Source organism: Corythoichthys intestinalis, chromosome 5 (assembly GCF_030265065.1).
Source record: "Corythoichthys intestinalis isolate RoL2023-P3 chromosome 5, ASM3026506v1, whole genome shotgun sequence".
NCBI classification, from domain to species: domain Eukaryota; kingdom Metazoa; phylum Chordata; class Actinopteri; order Syngnathiformes; family Syngnathidae; genus Corythoichthys; species Corythoichthys intestinalis.
Window position 1 is genome coordinate 61528084 of NC_080399.1, and position 27447 is coordinate 61555530.

The 27447-nt window shown below is 39.7% G+C and overlaps 1 protein-coding gene across 1 annotated transcript; it reads right to left on the reverse strand.

Annotated features, from left to right (window-relative positions):
• Positions 1-75: 75 nt before the first annotated feature.
• Positions 76-27447, reverse strand: LOC130916760 (zinc finger protein 16-like). Its single transcript, XM_057837714.1, has 3 exons — positions 26832-27447; positions 13039-13440; positions 76-3042 (listed from the first exon to the last, which is right to left on the reverse strand). Exons 1-3 carry the CDS (start codon positions 26836-26838, stop codon positions 2084-2086), a joined length of 1368 nt encoding a protein of 455 aa, XP_057693697.1. The 5' UTR covers positions 26839-27447; the 3' UTR covers positions 76-2083.

Consider the following 27447-nt stretch of genomic DNA (forward strand, 5'->3'; position numbering starts at 1 on the left):
ACGCAGGGTACAAAACGCATTTACTTTGACTAGTTGAACAATAACGCTAAAAATGATAAAAAAATATCACTAACAAATTTGTCTTACCAGGACAACTAATTCAGATCTCTCCTCACAGGCTCTACTAAAACAGGTGTAAATGGTGCAGAAGTAAAATCTGCTTACCTGTTTTAGTATGTGGCCATGAGTCTGTGAAGATGATCGTCAGTTCGCCTTGGACCTCCAGGACATCACGTCGGGTTCACCATTTTGTTGGCGTTGGCTCTCGACCTCGTACTTTCAACGCTGCGCAATCTTTTTCTGTTTTGGAGGCTTTAATAAAAACGGAGTCGACACACAAATACTGAGTCTTAGGGTGCGGTCAAACAATAAGCACATTTTAATGAATGAGGCACACACATTACAGCATCTGACTCCAATATAGACCCTACTCACATGACGTCACAACCACGCCTCCGCGCCACATTGTCCATCAGCTCGTCGGGTTAAAGCATTACCGCTACGTAAATTCCTCCTATTATGGCGTGTTTTTCTGCTCGTTAACATTATTAATCAAAATGGTGAAGGCGTGTGTGGCAGTTGGTTGTAGTAACAGAGAAGATAGACGGAGAGACTTGAAGTTCTACCGTATTCCGAGAGACCCGGAGAGGAGAGCGAGATGGACTGCTGCAATTCGACGAGAAAACGGCACCAAACGATCACCACAGATTATGTAGTAGTCATTTTACATCTGGTAAGATGCATTTAATATATATTTAGAGGGTTTTGGGCTGACAAGCACAATTAAGATCATTGCAAAGTTTCGTGAGAATAGGATGAGTTTCTGTGGACAAGATAGTTGTAGATATCAGGGTAGCAGATGTCAGGCAGAGACGACGAAGACAGCGGGTCGAAAAATATCGATTTAGGCATCAAAAATGGATCTGGCGAATGGATAGACTGAAGCTTTTCCACATAACGCCTTTTATGCAACGCATCCAATGAGTTTACAGCGTCTGAAAGCACCGGGGCTTCCATGAATTGCACTATAAATTGCACGACAAATTGAAACCATTGAGAATACGGATAAACAATGACGGACAATATGGCGTCCGGATACAGCGACACGTCATTCTGTGACGTTGGTGAGTAGGGTCTATATACCGCACAGTTTACAATCTAGTGGGCGTTTACTCATTCAAACCAGTGATCAACAAGGAACAGTTCTGGGGGATGTCTTGTGACTTCCTCTGATTAGATGAACAAAGACTTGAGTAGACTGAGGGGGGTTCATGTTACACCTTTATGGTCTTCAAAGGACTAAGATAGCTGAGCTTACTCATATGACACAAAATGGTACATGTTAAAACCAGAATGTGAATGCATGATTGCTTTGACTAAGAAGAAAAGACTACATAATGCATACAAGTGAAGATATAACTATAAGTACATAAATAACACTCCTCATACTTAACTTTTTGTCTGTTGCCCTGCCATCTTTGCAGAATTCGCGCGAAACGTTAGCATTGACTTTTGTCCTTAGAATGAATAGGGTAAAGGGGGAAGTTACATATGCTGTTAAGCAGTCAGCTTAACATTTGTAGTTTTATTTTGTGTGACAGGGTTCTTGCCACCCTCCTCAAAGTTAATTAGTGCCGGTGAAAACGATACAGAACCCCTCAAGATATAAAAGAAGTGTTATTCAACTAGTTGTCAGTCAACATATCAAAAAGATTGTGAAAATTTAAAGGTTGAAAAGTTACCTAGTGTTTCTTAAATGACATTATTTTTGAATGATTTTGAATTTTTGTAACTTGGAGTCAATAGTTATAAATATTAACTGTGAAAAGTGGAGTTTGGAAGAGGAAGAGTATTATATAAATAATGGCACCTAACTTGAGAGTTAAATCAGGTGAAACAATACTTTTGGCAAGAGTGTGGATGCATATCATACAAGGTTTGGACAAAGCACGTGTAGGGCACCAAAAGTACTCATCCTTAACATGATTTGAGGAAGCTTTACAGAATACAATCGTCCAAAATCGTGCAAAATCTGATGAAGCCAGCATGGATGACAGGCAAGACAGTCCTTGGCCACTGCTTCTCAACCCAACACACACACGTGTTTCTTAATCTGATCGTTCCAAGTGAATCTTTGACCACAAACTGAGCAGGAAAAAGGTTTTTCTCCGGTGTGGATTCTTGTGTGTTGCGTTAAGTTTCCCTTATGAATGAACCTTTGACCACAAACTGAACAGGAAAAAGGTTTTTCTCCACTGTGGGTTCTTTCGTGTATTTTCAAGGTGCTCTTGTGACTGAATCCTTGACCACAAACTGAGCAGGAAAAAGGTCTTTCGCCAGTGTGAGTCCTTGTATGTATTTTCAAGTGTTCCTTTTGAGTGAATCTTTGATCACAAACTAAGCAGGAAAAAGGTTTTTCGCCAGTGTGGGTTCTTTCGTGTCTTTTTAAGGTTTGCTTTCCAGTGAAATCTTGACCACAAACTGAGCAGGAAAAAGGTTTTTCCCCAGTGTGGGTTCTTGTGTGTCTTTTTAAGGTGCTATTGTGACTGAATCTCTGACCACAAACTGAGCAGGAAAAGGGTTTTTCGCCAGTGTGGGTTCTTGTGTGTCTTTTTAAGGTGGTATTGTGACTGAATCTTTGACCACAATCTGAGCAGGAAAAGGGTTTTTCACCAGTGTGGGTTCTTGTGTGTCGTTTTAAGGTGGTCTTGCTACTGAATCTTTGACCACAAACTGAGCAGACAAAATTTTTTTCACCAGAGTGGTTAATCGGAAAATTATCTTGATTAGTAAAGCTTGGAGACTCTGCCCCTCCTCTGGCTTCACTGAGACCATCTTCAGTTTTCAAGGGCTCACCAGTCGAACTGGTGATACCTTCCTCCTCTTTAACGTATGGCAGCTCTTCATCCTCCTTTTTGATCGGAAGTTGCTTCTGTTGGCAGGGATCTGGCTCCTCCCCTTTGATCTGGGGAAGCGCAGCATTCTCTTTAACGCCAGGAGATTCTAGCTCCCGACACTCAGCACCAAGATATTTTCTGAAACCTGCAAAACACAAGAAAACCATTCATATATTTTGTGGTGCAATTGGCCAGTCTGTCCTTTGTGCAAAACTTTTCTCAAGAGGATCTCCCGGGTCATTTTCAGTGGTATGTGAAAACTGTCAACGTGTGTCTTAGTGCATACTAGGCTGTGTGGAGCACCTATTCTTTTTTTAAAAAATTCTTTTGGTTTTAGTATCGAAATATATCGCAATGGGATCACTGTACTCTTAAACTCATCAGCTTTAGGAGAGCATTAGGTCATGTCCTGCACTTGCACTTGAAAAAAAAGTGAGTTCAAAACCTTTTGCACTTTAATAAAAACAATAATTTCAAATAGAAATAATATTTTCCAAAAAATTTATGATTTTTTAAAAGTGATTTAATTTAGAGGCGTGCATCGGCACTGCCCTCACGATTCGATTCGATTACGATACGGCGGGCCACGTTTCGATTCGATTCAGAAGGTCACGATTCGATGCGGTTCGATTTGGCAATGCATCGCGATGCATTAAAGCCTGGGATTCATTAAAATTCTAAAGCAAAGCATATTTTTCGTGAATCATGAGGCAACACAAGCGGTCAGATATTAAACAACTCTTTATTGGCTCTTGTGTCACTCCTGGTTGAAGTCAAATGAAAATACTATACTTTCAGATATAGTATATATATTATTAAAAAAAAAATCAAAAAAAAAAATCACAGCATTTAATTTGTGCTTTGAATGAGACCAGGGCTTTCTCTCTCTCTCTCTTTTATTTATTTATTTATTTTTTTACACAGAGTAGCACTCCCTCTTTCTCTGCTTCAGCCATTGTTATGTTATGTCCTATCTCTCTGCTCACTCGACTGCAACTGTGCATGTCTGTGACGTTACTCTGGTGAGGAAGCAGAATTGGGTTCCTCGTCCCCCCTGCATTGCTTTGAATGTAAAGTAGCTTCCTCTACAGGTAAACATGAGAATAATAAGACAAATGGGGAAACCAAATCCGTTGCATCACCGGAATTGCACAGGGAAGATTTTTGAACGTACTTTTATTAGAGCCTCGTTGGGGCCTAAAAAATCCAGCCCGACCCGGCCCGGCCAGCGCGTATTAAAGCCCGACCCGGCCCGAGCAATTAACTTACCTTGCAGGCTCGGGCCCAAAAAAACGAGAAATTTTACGTTTTATTCGTAGGCCCGAGCCCGAACCCCCCCCACACCCCCCCGAAATTTTACGTTTTATTTGTAGGCCAGAGCCCATTTTATTTGTGAGGACTCAGGTGGGGGAGGAAATGCGGGGATGCGATGCGTGGTTGCGTTTTTTGCGACGATGCTATGTGCATAATGATAACAAATTAAAGCCCGTCTTTTGTAACAAATTCTCCCAGTTAAACAAGACTGTAAGATGCATATTCAATAAACATTTATATCTTTTATATTTTTGTGTCCGTTCTATCAGGTGGATAGTTCATGCGTCATTTCCTCGTCAAAATGCAATAGACATTTATTTTAATTTCTTCGAGTTGCCAGAAAAAAACGCAAGTTTTCTTAATGTTTAAATAGTCTACCTATTTTTCTGATTATAAATGCTTTTACACAACGAAATAACGCTGGAAAGGTTTGTTAAATATATTTCTGTGTGGGATATTTTGCTCACCACGCGCCTCTATGACAATGAGAGGAACAGCAGCATATACAAAAATAAACTAAAATGCTTTTAAACAACATTCTTTATTTTAATAACTCGCATTAGAACACACAAAAGAACAACCTGCCTTTAAGGAGCACTGAAACAAAATAAATAATAACATTTAAAGGAACACCACAATGTCCTGCTTAGCACGAAGGGGTGCAGCCCTCGAAACAAATGATAATAACGATGTTTGACTAATATCATCTTTTAGGCCAGTACAGTTTTTAAAATGCCTGCTCAGCGTCAAGGTGCCAGTCTTTCTGCTCTCGTACGAGAGCAAAGCGCCACATTTGTTGCATTCGGCAAGGCCGACACGGATTTCTGTGGCATCTTTCACTATCGATTTAAATCCTTTCCACACACCACTCGTGGATTCTTGCCTTTTCAATCCCGCCGTCTTTAGTTTGCTTTTCACCTCTTGCTGCTCTATATTGAAATTCGAAAAGGAAATACGAGGATGCAGTTGCAGACTCGTGGAGAGGCCAAAGCGCGAGGGGAAGATTAAAAGGACGGCGGGGCCACGGCATTCATGTGCGCAAACAATGCACTGGCTCTGCTGCAGCTCATGTTTGGGATTACCAAAGCGCCTTCTCTCTGTTTTATCCAATTTATTTATTTTTATAACAAATATTCCTTAGTTTGACATCCATATATCGTTTTAGTATACAAATATATATTTATTAAAAAAAAAAAATTAAAAAAAAAAAAAGCGAGCGAGAAGTCCGGCCATCCCGACCCTTACGTAAATCATTGACATTTTGGGCCCGACTCGGCTCGAAATTCGGGTCGGGTTCGGGCTCAAGATTTAGGCTATTAGTCTTATATATTTTAAAATGTGCTGAATCGATTCGGCTTGTTGCCTGCATCGAATCGTCCATGCCACGCATCGGGATGCATCGCCGCATCGATTATTGTTGACACCAGTATGATTTATCTTTGAAAATACGTTTTGTTTGAAGCAACTTATTTTTTGATTGAATAAGAAAGACACAGTCACACAAATGTCCTAGCCAAAGTGTGGCCCAAACGCAAAACAACATTACTTCAATCAAAAAATTTTCAATTAAAAAACAAAAACAAAAAAAACTTCAATCCACACGTTTTTATTGAAGTGACTCTTTTTGATTGAAATATATATATTTTGATTGAAGAATTTTTAAATTTTTTTTTTTTTTTTTTTAGATCAAACTTTTTTTTGATTGAATAATACAGACACAAATCTACCTCCATAGTTAAGGAAGGAAAGAAATTAAGGCTTTAAAAATAAAGCTACCAGGCAATCTTAGTTTTTTTAAAGATTTATATTTCATTATGTAGACATGACTAGTTAGGAAAGGAGGTTGAGGAATTAAAAAAAAAAAAGAGCTGGATGAGGCTGCTAAAGGCAGTGAATCCTTCATCAGCTGGGTAAATAGCACAATTGGTAAGATGAACACAGTTTGCAAGGATATTCAGGTGTAAAACACAACAATTATAATCACAATTACAATGTTATTGTTGTATAACATTTTATGTTATTACTGTATTATTAGGTGCAAAAAAGTTTTCAAATTTAGATAATAATGAAATAATAGTTTAAAAAAAAAAAAACTGCTGAAGGTGGCTCAGCGACCATCTGATGAAGTTTGTTCTCAGATGAACAACAAGTTGAGGAAGGAAGTTTTGATGTAAAGGTTCAAGGAAGAAAAGAAAGAGGCAAAGACCAACTGAGTCACAGCCAGAAAGTGTTAATGACAGTGTTGATTTCTAATCACTATTCCTCCCTCACAATTGAAGTCTGTCACAGTCACAGCCAATTGTACTGTAAAGGTGGTTAAAATGGAAGTTATGTTGTTGTAAGATATATTAAAATACTTGTTCATGTGCCCCTTTTGATCTATGAGCACCTGCCCCTCCATCCGTCTCTGCACTGCCTTGACTTTAAACCCACTCAAAAATGGTTTCAAGACCTAGATTCAGCTGTCACAAAATTCTACTTTAAGAATAAAAATGACAGAATTAGCATCTGCAACCAGCAGAAAAACACTCCCAACTTCCAACATTATTATATAGCAAATGACACCTTAACACAGAACAACAACCATGGCTGGAATTACCAATTAGAGCAAATAGGCTGTAATCACATGGAACTGGCAACCCTTCCTTTTATTAGTTCCAATGTCAAGTGACATAGCTGCTTCAAGAATCCAATGATAGCATGTACCTTGAAGCCTGGTGGAAAGTAATGGAAATCATGCATTCACATTCAGAGCTGGCCCAGGCCATTTGGGGGCCCTAAGCAAAATAATGCAAAGGGGCCCATATTTTTGGCCCACCATTTCGTCACAGTGTACTGTGAAACCCATACATGCAATCCAACCCATACGTCCATATTTTGTATATTAATCAGATTTTGTTGCACTGCATACTTCAAACTTCTCACCCCAAATGACTGTCAGTACTTACAGTAGATAGCGCCAAACTTTTTTCTATAAGAGGAAAGAAGTTAAGGAAGAACTTTTTGTTTTAAGCTTGTAATCAAGTATCAAAACTCACAAAAGTAAAATAAAGCGAACTGTCGTAAACAAAATAGAATATAAATTAAACAATCGCCAGATTGGGGGCCCCCAAGTGGTCAGGGGCCCTATGCAGCTGCATAGTCTGCGTATAGGCCCTGTTCAAATTTAGCACCGGGTAAATTTTCATCAATCTGGCACAATCCAGATTTTGAAGTTAACAAAATGCATATGGCGGAAAACACTCAGGTGACTTGAAGTTCCGCTCTGCGACCCCCAATTTGGCCAAATTTCAAAATTGTCCAATATGCATGTGTGATACACCATTTGAAAGCTTACAATCTCAATTTTCTGGGGGAGGAAAAAATTTGAACAGGAAAAAATAAAAATTTAAACAGCAAAACCCTATCTGGAGGTGAGAGCATGAAAGAGCAGAATTAAAGACGCCATGACTTTAACGAGACATTATCGCGTACTTACCTTGTTTCTATCCAAAAACTCCAAGTAGCATGTATCACCGAGTGTCAAGACACAGCTGTGAATGGCCACATCTGGATTTTTTTTGTTTTTGTTTTTTCAAAACTGTACAGGCGACGAAAAAATAGGGAAATCACCAAAACTCCTTAAGTGCATAGAAATGTATCTATTTATATATATTGGGTATTGGTTCAATACAGAACTCAACTTTTAATTCCCAATTCGGAACAATTCCTTATTTCAAAGGACGAGTGGCAAGCCTATTCAAAAGTGATGTAGAAGTAACCAAAGTAAGCTAAGCTAGGTGGCCAAGTGTGTGTTGCTGCTGGTGCACAGAGAGGGAGGCTAGTAGAGAGACAGGATGCTGTGGTCATTTCATGAAAGTTGCACTGTTTGTCTTTTGAGAGTCAAAACTTTATATTCATTATTCATTCATCGTATTTTTACTTTCCTACTGTTGGGCTAGTATTATAAATGTTTTAATTTCACATATTTAGCACTATTTTGGCCTTTGAGAGCCAAAGGCTTATTTAACTATTGTCACCTATACCAGGTATGCAATAAAAAGTTCTATTGGATTCACTTTGTGTATGGCGGAAAACACTCAGGTGACTTGAAGTTCCGCTCTGAGACACCCAATTTGGCCAACTTTCAAAATTGTCCGATATGCATGTGTGATACATCATTGGAAAGCTTAAAATCTCAATTTTCTGGGGGAAGAAAAATTTTGAACAGGAGGGCATTTTTAAAAAAAATGTTTTTTAAACAGCAAAACCCTATCTGTAGGTGAGAGCACACGAGAGCAGAATTACAGACGCCATGACTTTAACGAGATATTATCGCGGACATACCTTGTTTCGATCCAAAAACTCCATGTAGCATGTATCACTGAGTCTCAAGACACAGCTGCGAACGACCACAAGCTGGATTTTTTGGGGGATTTTATGGGTGAAACACTAATATAACAAGGGTCGCGATGCAGAAATCGCAGACAACAAGGAGTGGTCGAGATTTTCTTTTTCATACATTTACCCTTTTGAAAGTTTTTTTTTCTTCAATTTTTTTTTGTTTGGATCGATTATTTATCATCTAATATATCAGAGAAAATGCAACAGTAACAAAATACAATTAAGCGATAGTTATGAGGTAAATATCCTAGACTTTTTTACAGATGCCATTTTTTTCATTGTGACATAATTTGTTTAAAAGTTTAAAATATGTGAGTGAATCATTTTTTAAAGTCATTCTTTTTTGTAAGTGAAATATGAGACATCAATTAATGATTCTAAGCTAAAAACGACAGACATTTTGAATAAGAAATATAATTGCCTTCGTTTTATGGCTGGGTTGAAACAAAAGCGGTTGCACAAAGTCTGTAAACAGGGGTTTTCGGGGTAAAACGGACAAATTAAAAATACTTCGGGGGCTTAATGCGCCATGAATCTGCTTTGGCAGCACATAGATATATTGCTCTATCAAACACAACAGTTGTTTTGGCTTAAAATAAAGCAGTTTCTTTTGAAGAGGAGTGCAAGAGCAGAAACTGCTTTTTCAGTCTTGTCTGTGTTTTCCGCCATATATATATATATATATATATATATATATATATATATATATATATGTATATATACACACACTGTATTAGAGCTGGGAATCTTTGGGCACGTAACGATTCGATTATAAAACGATTATTGATGCACCCCCGTCCTTTTATTTAAAAAAAAAAAAAAAAAAAAAAAGTTTTGTACATTAATTCCAAAATTGTTCAAAAATGCTCTCAGGCTAAACCAAACTACTATTTCAGTATCAAGTTAGCATATAACAGTAAACAAATATACAAAAATAACAGTAAATAAAATACTCAAGCCCCCATTCTGTATCAGCAGCTTTAAACTACATTCAATTAATTTAATGTTGTGAATCAACTGTTAGTTGTTAAAATTGCTCCCGTTATGGTAATTCCATAATTTCCCTTGTGTCTACTTTTGTCAAAGTTTTAAAACTATTTCATCATTTAAAGATAGATTCAAGACAAGATTCTGCCGATTTAGAAGTATTTTAGATAAAAAGTTAATTAGGTTCGCTACAACAGAGCCTTCTAGAGAAGTTACTGCTTTAGTACTGCTTTAAGATGGCGGCTGTTTACTAACGCCGGAAAGTCTGTCATTTCGCATCTCGTTTCGATAATATTTGTTCTAACACCGCCTTCGTCTGTCATTTTGCATCTACGTAGTTCTACATATACAGTGCCTTGCAAAAGTATTCGGCCCCCTTGAACCTTGCAACCTTTCGCCACATTTCAGGCTTCAAACATAAAGATATAAAATTTTAATTTTTTGTCAAGAATCAACAACAAGTGGGACACAATCGTGAAGTGGAACAAAATTTATTGGATAATTTAAACTTTTTTAACAAATAAAAAACTGAAAAGTGGGGCGTGCAATATTATTCGGCCCCCTTGCATTAATACTTTGTAGCGCCACCTTTTGCTCCAATTACAGCTGCAAGTCGCTTGGAGTATGTTTCTATCAGTTTTGCACATCGAGAGACTGACATTCTTGCCCATTCTTCCTTACAAAACAGCTCAGTGAGGTTGGATGAAGAGTGTTTGTGAACAGCAGTCTTCAGCTCTTTCCACAGATTCTCGATTGGATTCAGGTCTGGACTTTGACTTGGCCATTCTAACACCTGGATACGTTTATTTTTGAACCATTCCATTGTAGATTTGGCTTTATGTTTTGGATCATTGTCCTGTTGGAAGATAAATCTCCGTCCCAGTCTCAGGTCTTGTGCAGATACCAACAGGTTTTCTTCCAGAATGTTCCTGTATTTGGCTGCATCCATCTTCCCGTCAATTTTAACCATCTTCCCTGTCCCTGCTGAAGAAAAGCAGGCCCAAACCATGATGCTGCCACCACCATGTTTGACAGTGGGGATGGTGTGTTCAGGGTGATGAGCTGTGTTGCTTTTACGCCAAACATATCGTTTTGCATTGTGGCCAAAAAGTTCAATTTTGGTTTCATCTGACCAGAGCACCTTCTTCCACATGTTTGGTGTGTCTCCCAGGTGGCTTGTGGCAAACTTTAAACGAGACTTTTTATGGATATCTTTGAGAAATGGCTTTCTTCTTGCCACTCTTCCATAAAGGCCAGATTTGTGCAGTGTACGACTGATTGTTGTCCTATGGACAGACTCTCCCACCTCAGCTGTAGATCTCTGCAGTTCATCCAGAGTGATCATGGGCCTCTTGGCTGCATCTCTGATCAGTTTTCTCCTTGTTTGAGAAGAAAGTTTGGAAGGACGGCCGGATCTTGGTAGATTTGCAGTGGTCTGATGCTCCTTCCATTTCAATATGATGGCTTGCACAGTGCTCCTTGAGATGTTTAAAGCTTGGGAAATCTTTTCGTATCCAAATCCGGCTTTAAACTTCTCCACAACAGTATCTTGGACCTGCCTGGTGTGTTCCTTGGTTTTCATAATGCTCTCTGCACTTTAAACAGAACCCTGAGACTATCACAGAGCAGGTGCATTTATACGGAGACTTGATTACACACAGGTGGATTCTATTTATCATCATCGGTCATTTAGGACAACATTGGATCATTCAGAAATCCTCACTGAACTTCTGGAGTGAGTTTGCTGCACTGAAAGTAAAGGGGCCGAATAATATTGCACGCCCCACTTTTCAGTTTTTTATTTGTTAAAAAAGTTTAAATTATCCAATAAATGTTGTTCCACTTCACGATTGTGTCCCACTTGTTGTTGATTCTTGACAAAAAATTTAAATTTCATATCTTTATGTTTGAAGCCTGAAATGTGGCGAAAGGTTGCAAGATTCAAGGGGGCCGAATACTTTTGCAAGGCACTGTATATAGCGCTTTTCCACCTTTCAAGGCGCTCAAAGCGCTTTACACTATCTCGCCATCTACCTACTGGTGACGCAGCACCAGGAGCAATGTGGGGTTCAGTATCTTGCTCAAGGACACTTAGACGAGTTCATCAGGGCAGAGAATCGAATCCACAACCTCTGGTTCGGGGACAACCAGTCTACCACCGAGCCACGTCACAGTACACACCGTCATTACATCCTTGAGCGATTCGGCCGTGGAAGATTCGAGAACGATTCACAAACATCCAAATTACGATTATTGAAATATGTCAAGTAAAGCGGAACTAATACACAGCGCGGTCTTCGGGACGCAATGAGAAACAGACCGCATTGCGTCCCGAGAGTAAACATCATGCTTGTCATAGACCCAGGTAATGCCAATGCTCAACTCACGGCTTTAGCTCAACTCATGCCGCTGGATAAAAAACACAAGAATACCCGACTGCTGCTGACAGCCGCTAAAAACTACGTCAACATCGTTTTACTGTAGATAATAGATATTATATGTATATAGAACTAGATGCAAAATGACAGACTCGACGGCGTTAGCAACATTGAAGTATTGAAAACTAGTTGCGCTAGTAAACAGCCGTCATCTTAAAGCAGGAGACTTCCCTAGTAGCCTGTTGTGAACCTTCCAAGCGAACCTAATTAACTTTTTATCTAAAATACTCCTAAATCGTCAAAATCATGACTTGAATCTATCTTCAAAACAGTTTTAAAACTTTCACATGTCGAAAGTAGACAGAAGGGAAATTATGGAATAACGGGAGCAATTTTAACAACTTTAACTGTTAGTTCGCAAAATTAAATGAATTGAATGTAGTTTAAAGCTACTGATACAGAATGGGGACTTGAGTATTTTATTTACCGTTTTAAAATGTTAACTTGATAAAATCGTTTATTTAAACCTGAGAGGCTTTTCATACAATTTTTGTAACTAATGCACGAAACATTAAAAGCATCTAATAGCTTCAGGGGGTTTGTGGGATTTTCTACTGAGGTTGTGTGTGTGTTTTGCTTTTTTAAGATAGTTTACAATATTATTTGCACGTTTTACTGACTATGCCATTTCTGTTTGTTATTTATAATGTTTTGTGTTTGTCACTGAATAAACAGGTCAGTTTCTTGTTACCAACCGTTGTGTGTTATTCAAACTCACCTTATTCAGCTGGCTAGTTGTTATCAAGAGTACTAAAACCTTTTTCAACATGAGTCTGACAACTAAGTAAGGAGGCTAAATAACTTTAAACTTTAACACATGCTCGGATTGGCCGGTATCGGTGTAGGCCGGTATCGGTATCGGATCGGAAGTGCAAAACAATATCGGGATCGGCTCGGCAGTGCAAAAACCTGGATCGGGACATCCCTAATGCTGTTATCATGTTGAGACCAAACGCCCTTGAATTCCAGCTTCTTCTTCAGACAGAGCTCTCACTCCCCAAATGTAACTTGATACTCACAGAACAGCGAGTGCGATGTGGCGTCGTCACTCTCTGATGGTTGAGCGATGAGATTGCCTGCTTGGGATCCTTCTTTTGAACTGCTGCCGCCACTCGGAGGCTCTGCCTCTCTGCTGGCCTCACTCGGACCTCCATCTTCGACCTTCAAAGGCTCAACAGTCCACTTGGAGATGTTCACCTCCTCTTTAAAATATGGAGGATCCTCCTCCTCCTTTTTAAGGAGATGAGGTTGCTGCTGCACCTCAATGCAGGGGTTCTCAACTATGATGAAATACTCATCCCACTCCTCTTTAATGTGGATCAATTCTTCTTCCTTCTTCTTGATGTGTGACCACTCTTCCTCCTCCTCTTCTTTGACACAAGCAGCCTCCTGGCGTTCAGGACAATGCGCTTGACTGACATCTGCAAGACCCAAGACCATCATCACACATAGGCCAAATCTTATTTCTTCATTTGCCATGTTCAGTCCCAGTGTTTCCCACCAATGAACGAGACTGTGGCGGGCCGCCACAGTCTTGTTTGCCCCCCCGCCGAAAAAAAAAAAAAAAAAAAAGATAATAATCAGATGCGTCAGTCAGCCGATTACACAGCTGTAGCCCACTCCACTCTACTACCTGCGCAAGCGAGAGCGCGCGCGTGCATGCACACACACAGACACACGCGCCAACAGGTCGCGCACATAGACGGGACTACTAGCCTGGTACACCAGACTCATAGCTGTGCTATGCAGGCATGAAAATCTCTCACCTTTCGGCAAAATTCGCCGTTTTGAAGTCAAAAAGGGCGACCTACGTGAATTGCGTAGATCCGAGGAGAAATTCTTTTTGGGAGGGGGGGGGGGGGTCGGGAGGTTTTATTTAATTATTATTATTATCATCATCATCATGTGATTAACTTAGTACGTAAACTGAGCACTTAAGAAATCGGTTCTTTAAAAAAGTGACACTTGGACAGTCAGCAAATCCTTCTAGATCAGCGGTCTCAAACCGACTCCACAAAGGGCCGCAGTGGGTCCTGGTTTTTGTTCCAACAGATCCAGCACAAACAGTTCAACCAATGAGGTTTCTACTAACATAAGCAGCACCTGATTGCAATCAACTGATTACACTTGTAAGAAACCAGATTGGTGAAAAGGTATTTGTCTCGTTTGGTTGGAATGAAATCCAGTACCCCCTGCGGCCCTTTGAGGACCGGTTTGAGACCACTGTTCTAGATGCTTCGCTGACGAGAACCAATCATCGGCCCAAGCTGCGTTCCATTATTCCAAACGCGCGCACTCCTTACGTGTACATGGAGTGCTCGGAGAGCCTTTGGTTGCATTGCAAAGCTGCGAAAACAAAAAGCAGGCCTTATCCACACCGGGGCAGACCAGAGCGCAGCATACACACTTGCCTGTATTTGCCAGCAGATTGAATTTGGTGAGTAATGGTTTCAATCGTTTTCACATTTTGCGATATAAAAAAGTTACTGCCATTTGTTGCAGCTTGCGTTGAACACTGCCAGAGCTAGCCAAATCTCCCATGAAAAAAAATAGCTCCCGTTAAATTGGCGTCAAGCTTGTGTATTTAGCGGTAATATAAACAAAGAAACGCACTGTTGAGTCAAATTAAGCGGCATGCTCTCGGATGGAGGGGGGCGCCTCGTATCGCTCGCGTCGTCCACCTGAGATGCGTTATTTTCGGCTGGGACTTGAGCTGACGGCCAGTGTCGGCACAACACAGGCCCGACGAGTGGTGGGAATGACTCTTGCTTCTTAAAGCTTTTCAGAAATACAGGGATCCCTCGTTTTTCGCGGTTAATGGGGACCAGAACCCGCCGCAATAAGTGAAAACCGCGAAGTAGCCCCCCCCCCCCCCCCCCCCCCCCATTTCTTTGTGCCTGTTCAATGTATTTATTCAGGTTTACTTTGGAAAAAAGATACATACATATAAGACATGTTTTTTCACTTTTTTCACCAAAGTATCATTTATAAATGCTTTTCAAGCACTTCAAAATGTAAGAATTATGAAGTTTTAAACATGTTACTGCCCCACCGAATTATTTTTAAACAAGAATAAAGTAGTAAGAAAATGCTTGGCTTTATTATTATTAATATATATATATATATATATATATATATATAATTATATAAGTTTTTCTTTTTATATATATTTTTTTGTTTGAAGCAACTTATTTGATTGAATAATAAAGACACAAATGTCCTAGCCAAAATGTGGCCCAAACGCAAAACAACATTACTTCAATGGAAAAATTTGTCTCAATCAAGAAAAATAGTTTTCAAATGCTTTTTTTATCTCAAATTTATTTATTTATTTATTTATCAAAGACATTTTTTTTTAATTGAAGTGACTTTTTTGGGATTAAAAGTACATACTGTATTTTGATTGAAGCAACTTTGTTTTTGATAGAAGTAACTTTGTTTTTTGATTGAATAATAAAAACACAAATCTACCTCCATCGTTATTGAGAGAGAAAGAAATTAAGAAAGCTTTAAAACTAAAAGCCACCGGGGAGTGTTTAAAAAAAAATTTTTTTTTTAATATTTATATTTCATTACATAGACATGCCTCGCAGGGAAAGGAGTTTGAGGGATAAAAAAAGGAGTTGGATGAGGCTGCTAAAGGCAGTGGATACCTCATCAGCTGGGTGAATAGCAGACCTGGTAAGAAAAAGTTTGCAAGGATAGTCGGGTATTAAATACAATTATAAACACAATTACAATGTTATTTTTCTATAAGATTTTATGTCATTGCTTTATTAATCATTAGGTGCTAGAGTTGTTAAGTATGGATAATAATGAAATAATAGTTTTGAGAAAACTGTGCTGTTGGTGGCTCAGTGACCATCTGATGCGGTTTGTTCTCAGATGAACAAGTTGAGGAAGGAAGTTTTGATGCAGAGGTTGAAGGAAGAAAAGAGGCAGACTAACTGAGTCACAGCCAGAAAGTGTTGATGACAGTTTTTATTTCTATTCACTGTTGCCCCCTCACAATTAAAGTATGTCGTCACAGTTGCAGCCAATTATTATCTAAAGCTGGTTAAAACTGAAGTTATGTTGTTTTAAGGTGTATTAAATACTTGTTCATGTGCTCCTTTTGATCTACGAGCACCCGCCCCTCCACCGGTCTCTGCATGGCCCAGCTGAAACACAGTGTGGTTTGACAGAGCTCAATATTTTGTTGGGGTGTACAGTGTACTGGAACATATTTCCTCCACACCCTTCTCACCTTTTTAACCCCTGACCCATTTTCATGCCTGGCTATGAGAGCATGAGTCTGGCCACCATTCAGCAGAAAAAAATTTCCAGGGCGGAGCCAGCCACAGCAAATAGACAGCGGAGCGGACCAATCAGCGACGGGCTGACGCGACGTGGGTAAAGCGACAAGAAACTAGCGAAAGACATTTCAACATATTCAATATGGCTAGCGCGAGACAGACTGTTGGTTTTAGCGACTCGATGTGTTTTTGGTCATGTAAAACCAATTTACCGCGGATTGGAACATATTGCCGCTGAGTCTGGTGTACCAGGCTACGGGACTACTGTCTGCTGCATTCTGCTGCATTTGGCGCGATCCGGCGACACCGCATACAGCAATTTATATTACATTCAGTGGTCTCAAAATGCCCTAAAGAGATACACCAGGCTTGAAAATGTACACACACACCCTACCCGAGGGTCAGAGACCCTCCCACCACAGTCTCCTAAAATCCTGTGGGAAACACTGCAGTCCCCCAAATATTTATAGCTTAAGAAATATTCCTCCATGACGATTTTGTATTTATTCGTATCTTGTTGTTATCCACTGTGAAACAATGGAATTCTAATTGTTTGACATCACATTTTAATAATGAAGACACAAACATAAACTATGCGAGTAACGTCATCACTCAAATTAATATCTCAAGCCCCCCATTTACTGCAAAATGACCTGAAGGGATGCCATTCGTTCATACTATGTTTGCGCTAGTTGTTGGGCACCCCTCTGTGATTGAGAGAGTCGGTACACTCAGTCAGCCTTGGGTGTTGGATATGGAAGGGCTGCGAGTGACGTCATACATCACAAACGACTGACACCATTTTAAAACAAAAGGGGGAGCTGGTTGACCTGAGAGTGACCTAAAAAAGGATTGTCAATATTCTAAAAAACGATAACAGCACAAACAAAACCTTTTACAGCACAAACTATTGACATCATTTTATATCAATCCTATGCGGATATCGGGCGGACAGGCCAAGAGGATGGAGGCGTAATACCACCCACCCTACAGGCCTAGAGGAGTTCCCAGTATGGTTCCGGAAAGGACCTCCCAGGACAGAGCCCGGGCCGGCCCAAACTGTGAAGGCACTATGCCCACCGCTCACCGCTACCCCACCCCCGAGGAGGGGGGGGGGGGGGGGGGGCACTCACACAGCACCTATGACGCTGGTAGAAAAAGAGATTAGTAGGTTTGTTGAGAACCCATAGACATGTGCCAGGGATCACTGAAGGGCATTCTTTAAACATAGATCTTTGTTTTATTATTATTGTAGTTATTTCCATATATGGTGGAAAACACTGACAAGACTGAAAAAGCAGTTGCACTCTTGCAGTCCTCTTTAAAAGAAACTGCTGTATTTTAAGCCAAAAGAACTGTTGTGTTTGATAGAACACTATGTCTGCCAAAGTAGATTTATGGAACATTAAGCCCCCGAACTATTTTTAATTGGTCCGTTTTACCCTGGAAACCCCCGCTTACAGACGTCACGCAACCGCTTTTGTTTCAACCCAGCCACAAAACGAAGGTAATTAATTATATTTTTATTCAAAATGTCTGTCATTTTTAGCTTAGAATCATTAATTGATGTCTAATATTTCATTTGACAAAAAAAAAAAAAAGACTTAAAAAAATTATTCACACGCATATTTAAAACTTTTAAACAAATTACGTCACAATGAAAAAAATGGTGTCTGTAAAAAAGTCACTGATATCTACCTCATAACTATGCTTTCATTGTTTTTTTTTTGTTGCTGTCGCATTTTCTCCGATATGTTAGATGATAAATAATCGATCCAAAGAAAGAAAGAAAGGAAAAAAAAAAAGTTTAAAAGGGTAAATATTTGAAAAAGAAAATCTCGACCACTACTTGATGTCTGCGATTTCTGCATCGCGACCCCTGTTATATTACCATGTTTCACCCATAAAATCCCCCCAAAATCCAGCTGTGGCCATTCACAGCTTTGTCTTGACACTCAGTGATACATGCTACATGGAGTTTTTGGATTGAAACAAGGTAAGTACGCGATAATATCTCAATAAAATCATGCTGTCTTTAATTCTCCTCTTTCATGCTCTCACCTCCAGAATTTTTCAAAAATTTTCTTCCATCAGAAAATTGAGATTTTAAGCTTTCCAATGATGTATCACACCTGCATATCGGACAATTTTGAAAGCTGGCCAAATTGGGGGTCTCAGAGGGGAACTTCAAGTCACCTGAGTGTTTTCCACCATATATATATTATTGCAGTATTGCTATTAATATTATGGAATTCCTTCACATGCAAGAAAGAATCGTTATTCTTGCTACAGCATTTTAGGAAATGTTGCGCATTGTTTTTGTTCAACAATTTGTCTGTTTTTCAGATATTTTCTCCAGTGTTATATGCTCCATGACTAAATTTAGCCATTGGTTCGTGTTAATATTTTGTTTCTTTTTCCAATATAGCAATATTGTTTTTCTTTCAGCAAGTGTTGTTAAAGTTGCCAGTAGAAGACGGCTTGATTATTTGAGATATTCACAGCATTCAGATTGCTAAGCAGAAAAAGGTTTGGAGACAATGGAATCCTGCAGTTCAAAAGGCAGGGTCCCAAACTGCGACCAAATAATCGCATTTTGAGACTAAAATTTGAGCCAGCGCAAGTTTTTTTTTCTTCATCTCAGGGGTCCACACTGTCCCCAAATGGGGCCATTTTAAGACTAAAATTAGAGCCATTACGAGAATTTTTTTTCATCTACTCACACTTTTTCTTTGCTGACAAAACTCCTTCACGATTAGAGATTGTAATTCAAACATTACAGAGACCCAAAGAACTGGGTGGAATGGCTCTCCCTAACATATTGTACCATTATTGGGCAGCGAACAGTAAAAACCTGACATATTGGCTCCGCTGTGAGCGCACTGATAACAACCCGTTTAAAATAAACTGCTGTATTGTAAGCCAAAAGAACTGCTGTGTTTGAGACAACAATGTCTATATGGTACCATGGCAGATTCGTGGTGCATTAAGCCCCCGAACTCTTTTTAATTTGTCCATTTTACCCTGGAGACCCCCATTTAGAGGCGTCGCACAACTGCTTTTGTTTCAAGCCAGCCATTAAAAGAAGGTAAGTAATTATATTTATTATTTGAAATGTCTGTCCTTTTTAGATTACAATCATTAATTGATGTCAATATTTTGTTTAAAATAAATAAATAAATAAATTTAAAAAAACTAAACAATTATAAATTATTCACTCGCATATTTTAAACTTTTAAACAAATTATGTCACAATGAATAAAATGTTGTCTCTAAATAAGTCACGGATATCGACCTCATAACTATCGCTTAATTGTATTTTTTTTGTTACCATCACACTTCTCCCAATATTTTAGATGATAAATAATCGACCCAAACAAAGAAAAACGGGGGGAAAAAAACGTTTCCAAGGGTAAATATATGAAAAAGAAAATCTCGACCACTCCGTGATGTCTGCGATTTCTGCATCGCGCCCTGGTTATATTACCATGTTTCACCCATAAAATCCCCCCAAAATTCGGCTCTGGCCATTCACAGCTGTGTCTTGACACTCGGTGATACATGCTACATGGAGTTTTTGGATCGAAAAGAGGTAAGTACGCAATAATATCTCGTTAAAATCATGGTGTCTTTAATTACGCTCTCTCATGCTCTCACCTACAGTTAGGGTTTCGCAGTTTTTTTTTTTTTTTTTTTTAATGCCATGTTCAAAATTTTTCTTCCCCCAGAAAAGAGATTTTAAGCTTTTCGACGATGCATCACACATGCATATAGGACAATTTTAAAATTTGGCCAAACTGGGGGTCTCAGAGCAGAACTTCAAGTCACCTGAGTGTACAGTGGGGCAAATAAGTATTTAGTCAACCACCAATTGTGCAAGTTCTCCTACTTTAAAAGATGAGAGAGGCCTGTAGTTGTCAACATGGGTAAACCTCAACCACGAGAGACAGAATGTGGGGGGGCAGGAAATCACATTGTTTGATTTTTAAAGAATTTATTTCCAAATTAGAGTGGAAAATAAGGATTTGGTCACCTACAAACAAGCAAGATTTCTGACTGTCAAAGAGGTCTAACTTCTTCTACAGAGGTCTAACGAGGCTCCACTTGTTACCTCTATTAATGGCACCTGTTTTAACTCATTATTGGTATAAAAGACACCTGTCCACAAACTCAGTCAGTCAAACTCCACTATGCCAAAACCAAAGAGCTGTCGAAGGACACCAGCGACAAAATTGTAGACCTGCACCAGGCTGGGAAGACTGAATCTGCAATAGGTAAAACGTTTGGTGTAAAGAAATCAACTGTTGGGGTAATTATTAGAAAATGGAAGACATACAAGACCACTGATATCTCCCTCGATCTGGAGCTCCATGCAAGATCTCACCCCGTGGCGTCAAAATGATAACAAGAACGGTCAGCAAAAATCCCAGAACGGGGACCTAGTGACAGCTGGGACCACAGTAACAAAGGCTACTATCAGTAACACAATGCGCCACCAGGGACTCAAATCCTGCACTGCCAGACGTGTCCCCCTGCTGAAGCAAGTACACGTCCAGGCCCATCTGCGGTTCGCTAGAAAGCATTTGGATGATCCAGAAGAGGACTGGAAGAATGTGTTATGGTTAGATGAAACCAAAATAGAACTTTTTGGTAGAAACACAGGTTCTCGTGTTTGAAGGAGAAAGAATACTGAATTGCATCCGAAGAACACCATACCCACAGTGAAGCATGGAGGTGGAAACATCATGCTTTGGGGCTGTTTTTCTGCAAAGGGACCAGGACGACTGATATGTGTAAAGGAAAGGATGAATGGGGCCATGTATCGAGAGCTATTGAGTGAAAATCTTCAATCAGCAAGGGCATTGAAGATGAGACGTGGCTGGGTCTTTCAGCATGACAATGATCCCAAACACACAGCCAGGGCAACAAAGGAGTGGCTTCGTAAGAAGCATTTCAAGGTCCTGGAGTGGCCTAGCCAGTCTCCAGATCTCAACCCCATAGAAAATCTGTGGATGGAGTTGAAAGTCTGTGTTGCTCAACAACAGCCCCAAAATATCACTGCTCTAGAGGAGATCTGCATGGAGGAATGGGCCAAAATACCAGCAACAGTGTGTGAAAAGCTTGTGAAGGGTTACAGAACACGTTTGACGTCCGTTATTGCCAACAAAGGGTACATAACAAAGTATTGATTTTTGGTATTGACCAAATACTTACTTTCCACCATGATTTGCATAAACATTCGTTAAAAATCAAACAATGCGATTTTCAGGTTTTTTTTTCCACATTCTGTCTCTCATAGTTGAGGCTTACCCATGTTGACAATCACAGGCTTCTCTAATATTTTCAAGTGGGAGAACTTGCACAATTAGTGGTCGACTAAATACTTATTTGCCCCACTGTACATATGTAAATGATCAGTCTTTGTTTGCTGTTTGTGAAGTTTTGTGCTTGTACGCTACATTCACTTACATCCTGTGTAACTCCTAAGGGCTAAGCCCCCCCATTCTTAAAACCTAGTGACGGCCCTGGTGTCTGCGTTAGCTCACTGCTTGCCATTTACGGCGCTAGACATTTAATTTGTTTTGACTGGATTGGATGTCTAGCACCATCAATGGCACTGAAACGAGAGCATTCACAGCCAGTCTTTTGTGGGCATATACAGGTCCCTCCCTGGTTATTTTTGGCCATTTGCAGGCTACTTCTTATTGGTTTAGAGTCACTTCCTATTCATTTAGGGACATCCTTGAGTCAATTCCTTTTCAGTAACCCAAAATCAACAGGAAGGGACCTGTCAACGCCCCAAAATCGATAGGAAGTGACCAATAAAATTCCCCAAAATCAACAGGAAATGCCTGAAATGCCCCAAAATGAACTGGTTGCCTGGCATTGACTGCCATAGACGTCCAATCCGTTTGAAGTGGGAGGCTGCCATCCCTCCCTACTAGTGATAACCTCATTCCAATTCACAGAAAAAAGATGAAAAGAGCTTGTTAATCTGTTTATTAGTTTTTTTGCACAGTGTCAGGTGCAGAGAGATGTGACAATTTATCGAAAAGGTGATTGATCGCAGAACTTTGTAGCCCAAAAGTCGACATGCTCCCACCAATCTTTTTTAGACGGTGTCACTGTTTAGAAAAAAAAAAGTACTACCAGGTTGGTTTCAGAATCTTCCATTAGAATAGTATTAGCTCACTAATTGCCATTGACAGCGCTAGACATCCGATTCAAATTTAAGACATTTAAGACTTTTTAAGTACCCACGGGAACCCTGTGGTAACATCCTAAGTAACGATGTTAGACGTCGTTTTCTCATGATTTATTTCAATCTCTCTGCGACTGCTTGTCAAAGAGTGTGACCACACGCTCCCTCCCATGTGATGCATTCAAATGCATTCACGAAAGAAACAGTGCTCACAAAACTGACTCGGACAAGCTAGCAACAAACCACAGAATATGCAGTGTGCATATATGTATTATACACATACACATACAGTACAGCTCAAAATTTGGGAAACACCTCATTCAATGCAACACACATGAAGGTCCCAACCCCATTGATAAAGCAATAAATTCCCTTAATTAACCAAAAACCATTTTAGGCGACTCCCTCTTGAAGCTCATCAAGGAATGACAAGAGTGTGCAGACGTCATCAGAGATACTTTGAAGATACATGTTTTTATTTATTTTAGTGATGCACGATAATGCATTTTTCAGCCGATACCGATAATTTCCTCCTCGTTCCAACCGATAACCGATAATGTCAAGCCGATAATTTTATTAAAAGATTCATGTAAAATTTTAAAGTATACACAAGAGAAAATATTACTGTGCAAAAATAATATTGCTCTTTTTTTTCCAACATCAAATGTGAACAAGTAGTAAATTCCAACATCTAAATAAAGACAGATTGTCTGACATTGTGTAATGGTAAACTTTTGGCAACAATTACTTACAGAGTAAATACATAAGTTGCACAAAAATGGCTTTAAAAGTAAGCCATTCCTAAAGTATAACATTACGACACAGCAAAAACACAACTCCTTAAAACTAGTTAAATTCCCTTGTTTTCAGGGTAAATCTATTGGAAATAAGTTATATTAACTGCCAGCACTTCAAGTATATTTCACTCAGATTTCTTGAAGAAAAATGGCCAGCTGAAAATAAGCTTAACAGCCTTATTTTAAGCAATAAATTATTATACGTAATCCTTAAAAAAAAAAAAAAAAAAAAAAAAAAAAACTTTGGCAGAAATGTTCTTTATTCAAGAATATGTATGGTTCAAAACATTATTTGAAAGCAATTTTTTCTTGATTTAGGTGAAAAATGACCATTTTTTTTTTTTTTTTTTAAGATGTTTGGGCTTAAGAACAAATGGCAATATTTAGTTCAAGTAAGTGGAATTATCTGGCGAATTCATCTGTTAACTAGTCTTCAACACTCAAACAAGATGGGGAAAATTATTTTACTAGATTTAAGAAGAATGATCTGATTAAGATGTCATAAATTTAAAGCGTACTGAATGCATTACTGACTGGATGACTTCTTTGGGTGGTTTGGTGCACGTTACAATTATCAACTAACCACTGTGCCGTCATGATAAACATGCTTTGTTGTCATCACTTGTGTAAATGTCCGTGGTAAAACTGATGTGATCGGCATGTCTTTCACGAAGAATCGTGGTCGTATAAACTGCATTATTTTTTCATCCAGGGGTTTGGCTATCGGGTCACTTCGGGAATTTCCTCCCGCCTGTGCCCTTCAGTCCGCCCAGCTGCCAAATTAGCACCCGCCCCAGGCATCTGCCTTGAACTGGAGTGGCGGCGGCAGCTAAGTTCGTACCGGATATCCGCCCGCCCCGGCCGGCTCGCTGCGGCGCATTCGGTGCATGGCTCTGCTCGTATGCTCTGCCTGCCTAGGGCGAGGCGGCGGCCTGCCGGATCGGCGGGCTCCGTCGGAAGATGGCTACTGGCCGCTTTGGGCTGCATTCCCAAACAACCCAACTCCGGGAGGACCGCAGCGTCTCTGTATCGTCACAAGCCCCGTAGCTTCCTTTATAGTTTATTTGTGTTTACAATAGCTTTAGCATTCGCGCTAGCAGCAGCCTCGTATTAGGCTCGAGCGTTTACGTCACAGCAGCACGGGATCATGCGAGATTTGCGACAACGCAACCATTGCGGAAGCATCACGGGACATTTAAACTTAGCGGCAACCAAAGATGGAAAAAAGTAAGGAATACTTGCCAGTTCGATACAGAGACAAACTTGTTACCACGGCGAAGGACAGATATGTGAGCAATTTTAAGGATGTGAACAATGTTGACCCTCACGAGCAAGCCGAACACAAATGGAATAAAGATGTCGACAAGCTTCCACCACTACGCGAAATGGACATCATGCTGTATTTAGTGTTTGGTATATGTTACTACACTCATCAGCAATTCCGAAACTACAAATCGCTACAAAGCTACGAACAGTTTTGCTGCGGATGGGTGCAGGATCTTCACTTTATGACCATAGCAAACGGCAACACCATCTTTCTAGCAAAGGTAGGCAATGTGTGTTTACATTAGTCTGTGACCACGGATGTACAAAACTTTTGCTGCATAAAATGTAGCCTGTGTACAAATTCTTTGCCACTCTCTCACGTCAAAATATTACAGCTTTTTCATTTAGCAACGACATGAATTATGTCTTATGAAGACAATGCACATGTATGAATGCTAGTTGTTTAGCTGTAGCAATAGCTAACAACAGGCCGACTTAGGGCGTAAAGTTACTGAAATTTGCGTAAACAAACTAAATTAACTTACCGGAGTGGAAGTGCATAGCGCAAACTCAGTGTGTAACTGGAGAATCAAACGTTATGCCCTTCCTTCTGATCGAGGCCACCCATGCCATTCTTCGACGTTTGGTAAGTTCAGATATGAGCTTTCCCTCGCCTTTTCTCCATGTATGGATCCGGAAGAAACTCAATGGTGTTCCGTCGAGCTGTACATTCTCCTTTTTCTATTCGATCGGTTGTTGCAATTCTTTACCGCACAATAATTTCCAATCATTTTTAAAGAGCGACCTGTGTTGAAATGCCTCAGTTTATCTTCCACAATGGCGATAGCGGCGGAAACCTCGCGAGTGCCACGTCATACGCTCGAGCCTAATTCGTTCCAAAAATCATTGTGATGCAGTTTTAAATGGCTGCTGGGTTAGTGCTAGTGGTGTTCAATGAGGACGCTTTCTTTACGCCTCGTGGAACTGTTTTGTAGATGGCGAGAGCGTCGTTTATTTCATTTCACATACGGGAAACGCAACGCACGCTAGTGAGAGCGCCTCAACACTGATGTGTAACACCGCCTCCTCTATGACGCCGTACTCCTAAACCCCTCCTCCCACAGGGGCTTCAGAGAGGGGAGGGGTTGAGCAGGCGGCAGTGGAGAAAACTGCTTGGTTGCGCACATTTGGAGGCTAAATCAAGTATATAATTATCGGATTGCATTATCGGTTGATTTTTTTTTTTTATCTGTATTATCTGTGTGACGTCATAATTGCCATTATCAGCCGATAATTATCGGTAACCGATATTATCGTGTATCTTTAATTTATTTATTTATTTATATATATTTTTTTACCAAGTACATAATTCCACACGTGTTCATTCATAGTTTTATGATCTTCAGTGAGAATTTAAAACGTAATAGTCATGAAAATAAAGAAAACACATCAATGAGGTGTCTCCAAACATTTGGCCTAAACTGTGTAAGATGTATATATAAATATATTCTAAGCAGTTATAGTGGTTAATAGTGGTTAATAATGGTCAAAACTGATACAGAATAAAATATAGATTCAGAGGTTAGAATTTTTTTCAATTCTTATGAAAGAGTTAAACAGTAAAAATTAGATGAAAACATTGTACTTCGATTTACAGTGTGCGCCCCTGAATCTTCTGCTTGCGCCACTAAAATTTTAGGTTGGGGCCACTGTTTTCCGAGTAAAAATGTTAAGTTTGGAGCCCTGAAGGGGTTGGGACTTTCTTCGTTACCTACAGCTAGAACTGTTGTACAGGTTCACACTGCCAAATAGCATGCAAATATGTTTCTGGAATATTATCCTGACAGTTTGGACATTCATTAGATTAAGAAACCCCCATTTTGTACGAATTGTGTTGTATGCCATCTATGCAGTAATTTTGAACTGGATAAATTGCAGATTGCTATTCTTAGTCGTTGTAAATGTATTTTTATTATCGGACGTCAGAGTTCGTTTCTCCATTTTTCCATTGGTAAAATGTAAAATTCTTACAAGAAAATAATAAAGCGCTTTACATCACGTTAAAATGAGAAACACTATCGAAAACAAAAACAGTACACTATCGAAAACAAAAACAGTCAAGTTGAGTGAAACCCACAAGTAAGAGCATAAACAGCACTACTAATACATTTTGAATCTGTAAACATTCGATTGTATACAAATGCAGTGTATCGTATTTGTGAGACAATTGACTCAAAAGTCAGTTTACTCACCTGACATTTTTGGGACTTGACGTTTGCCTGCTTGGCGACGTGTAGATTGCGTGCGTTGTTTTCTTTGCTAGCGGCTAAAGTAGGGTAGGCTAACTTAGGTTTCAACGTTCACCCAAACGACTCGAAGCAGAAGCGAGATTGAACGGATTCTTGGCGTGTACGAACATTTCTGCCACTTTTCAATGGATTATTTTACGTCATGGTACAAGAAGAGACGTGTCGTCAAGTAGTTTGTCTTCAATCATGCACTACTGTTCCAATTGAATCTTTTTCTTCTTGTCTTTTGGCAGTTTACACCTTGAATCATGGGTCATTACCGCCATCTACTGGGTTGACGGTTTGGCGACCTCTTTCGCCTTTTCCAGAACAGTTTTCAATCGTTTCCTCTCCCCATATTTAACACACACCATTAATACATGTTCAACTGTCTCACTTTCCCTGCAGTGTTCACACTTCCCATCTTTGTGTTTTCCTATTTTATGCATGGTACATAGACATCAAAATACTTGACCTGAAAGCGCCTTCATTCACTGTGCCCCGCCTGCCCATAGGGGGCTGTGTGACTCAGCTTCATTTATCCGAAGTCAGTGGTAGTGAAACTCTAACACATGCTTTT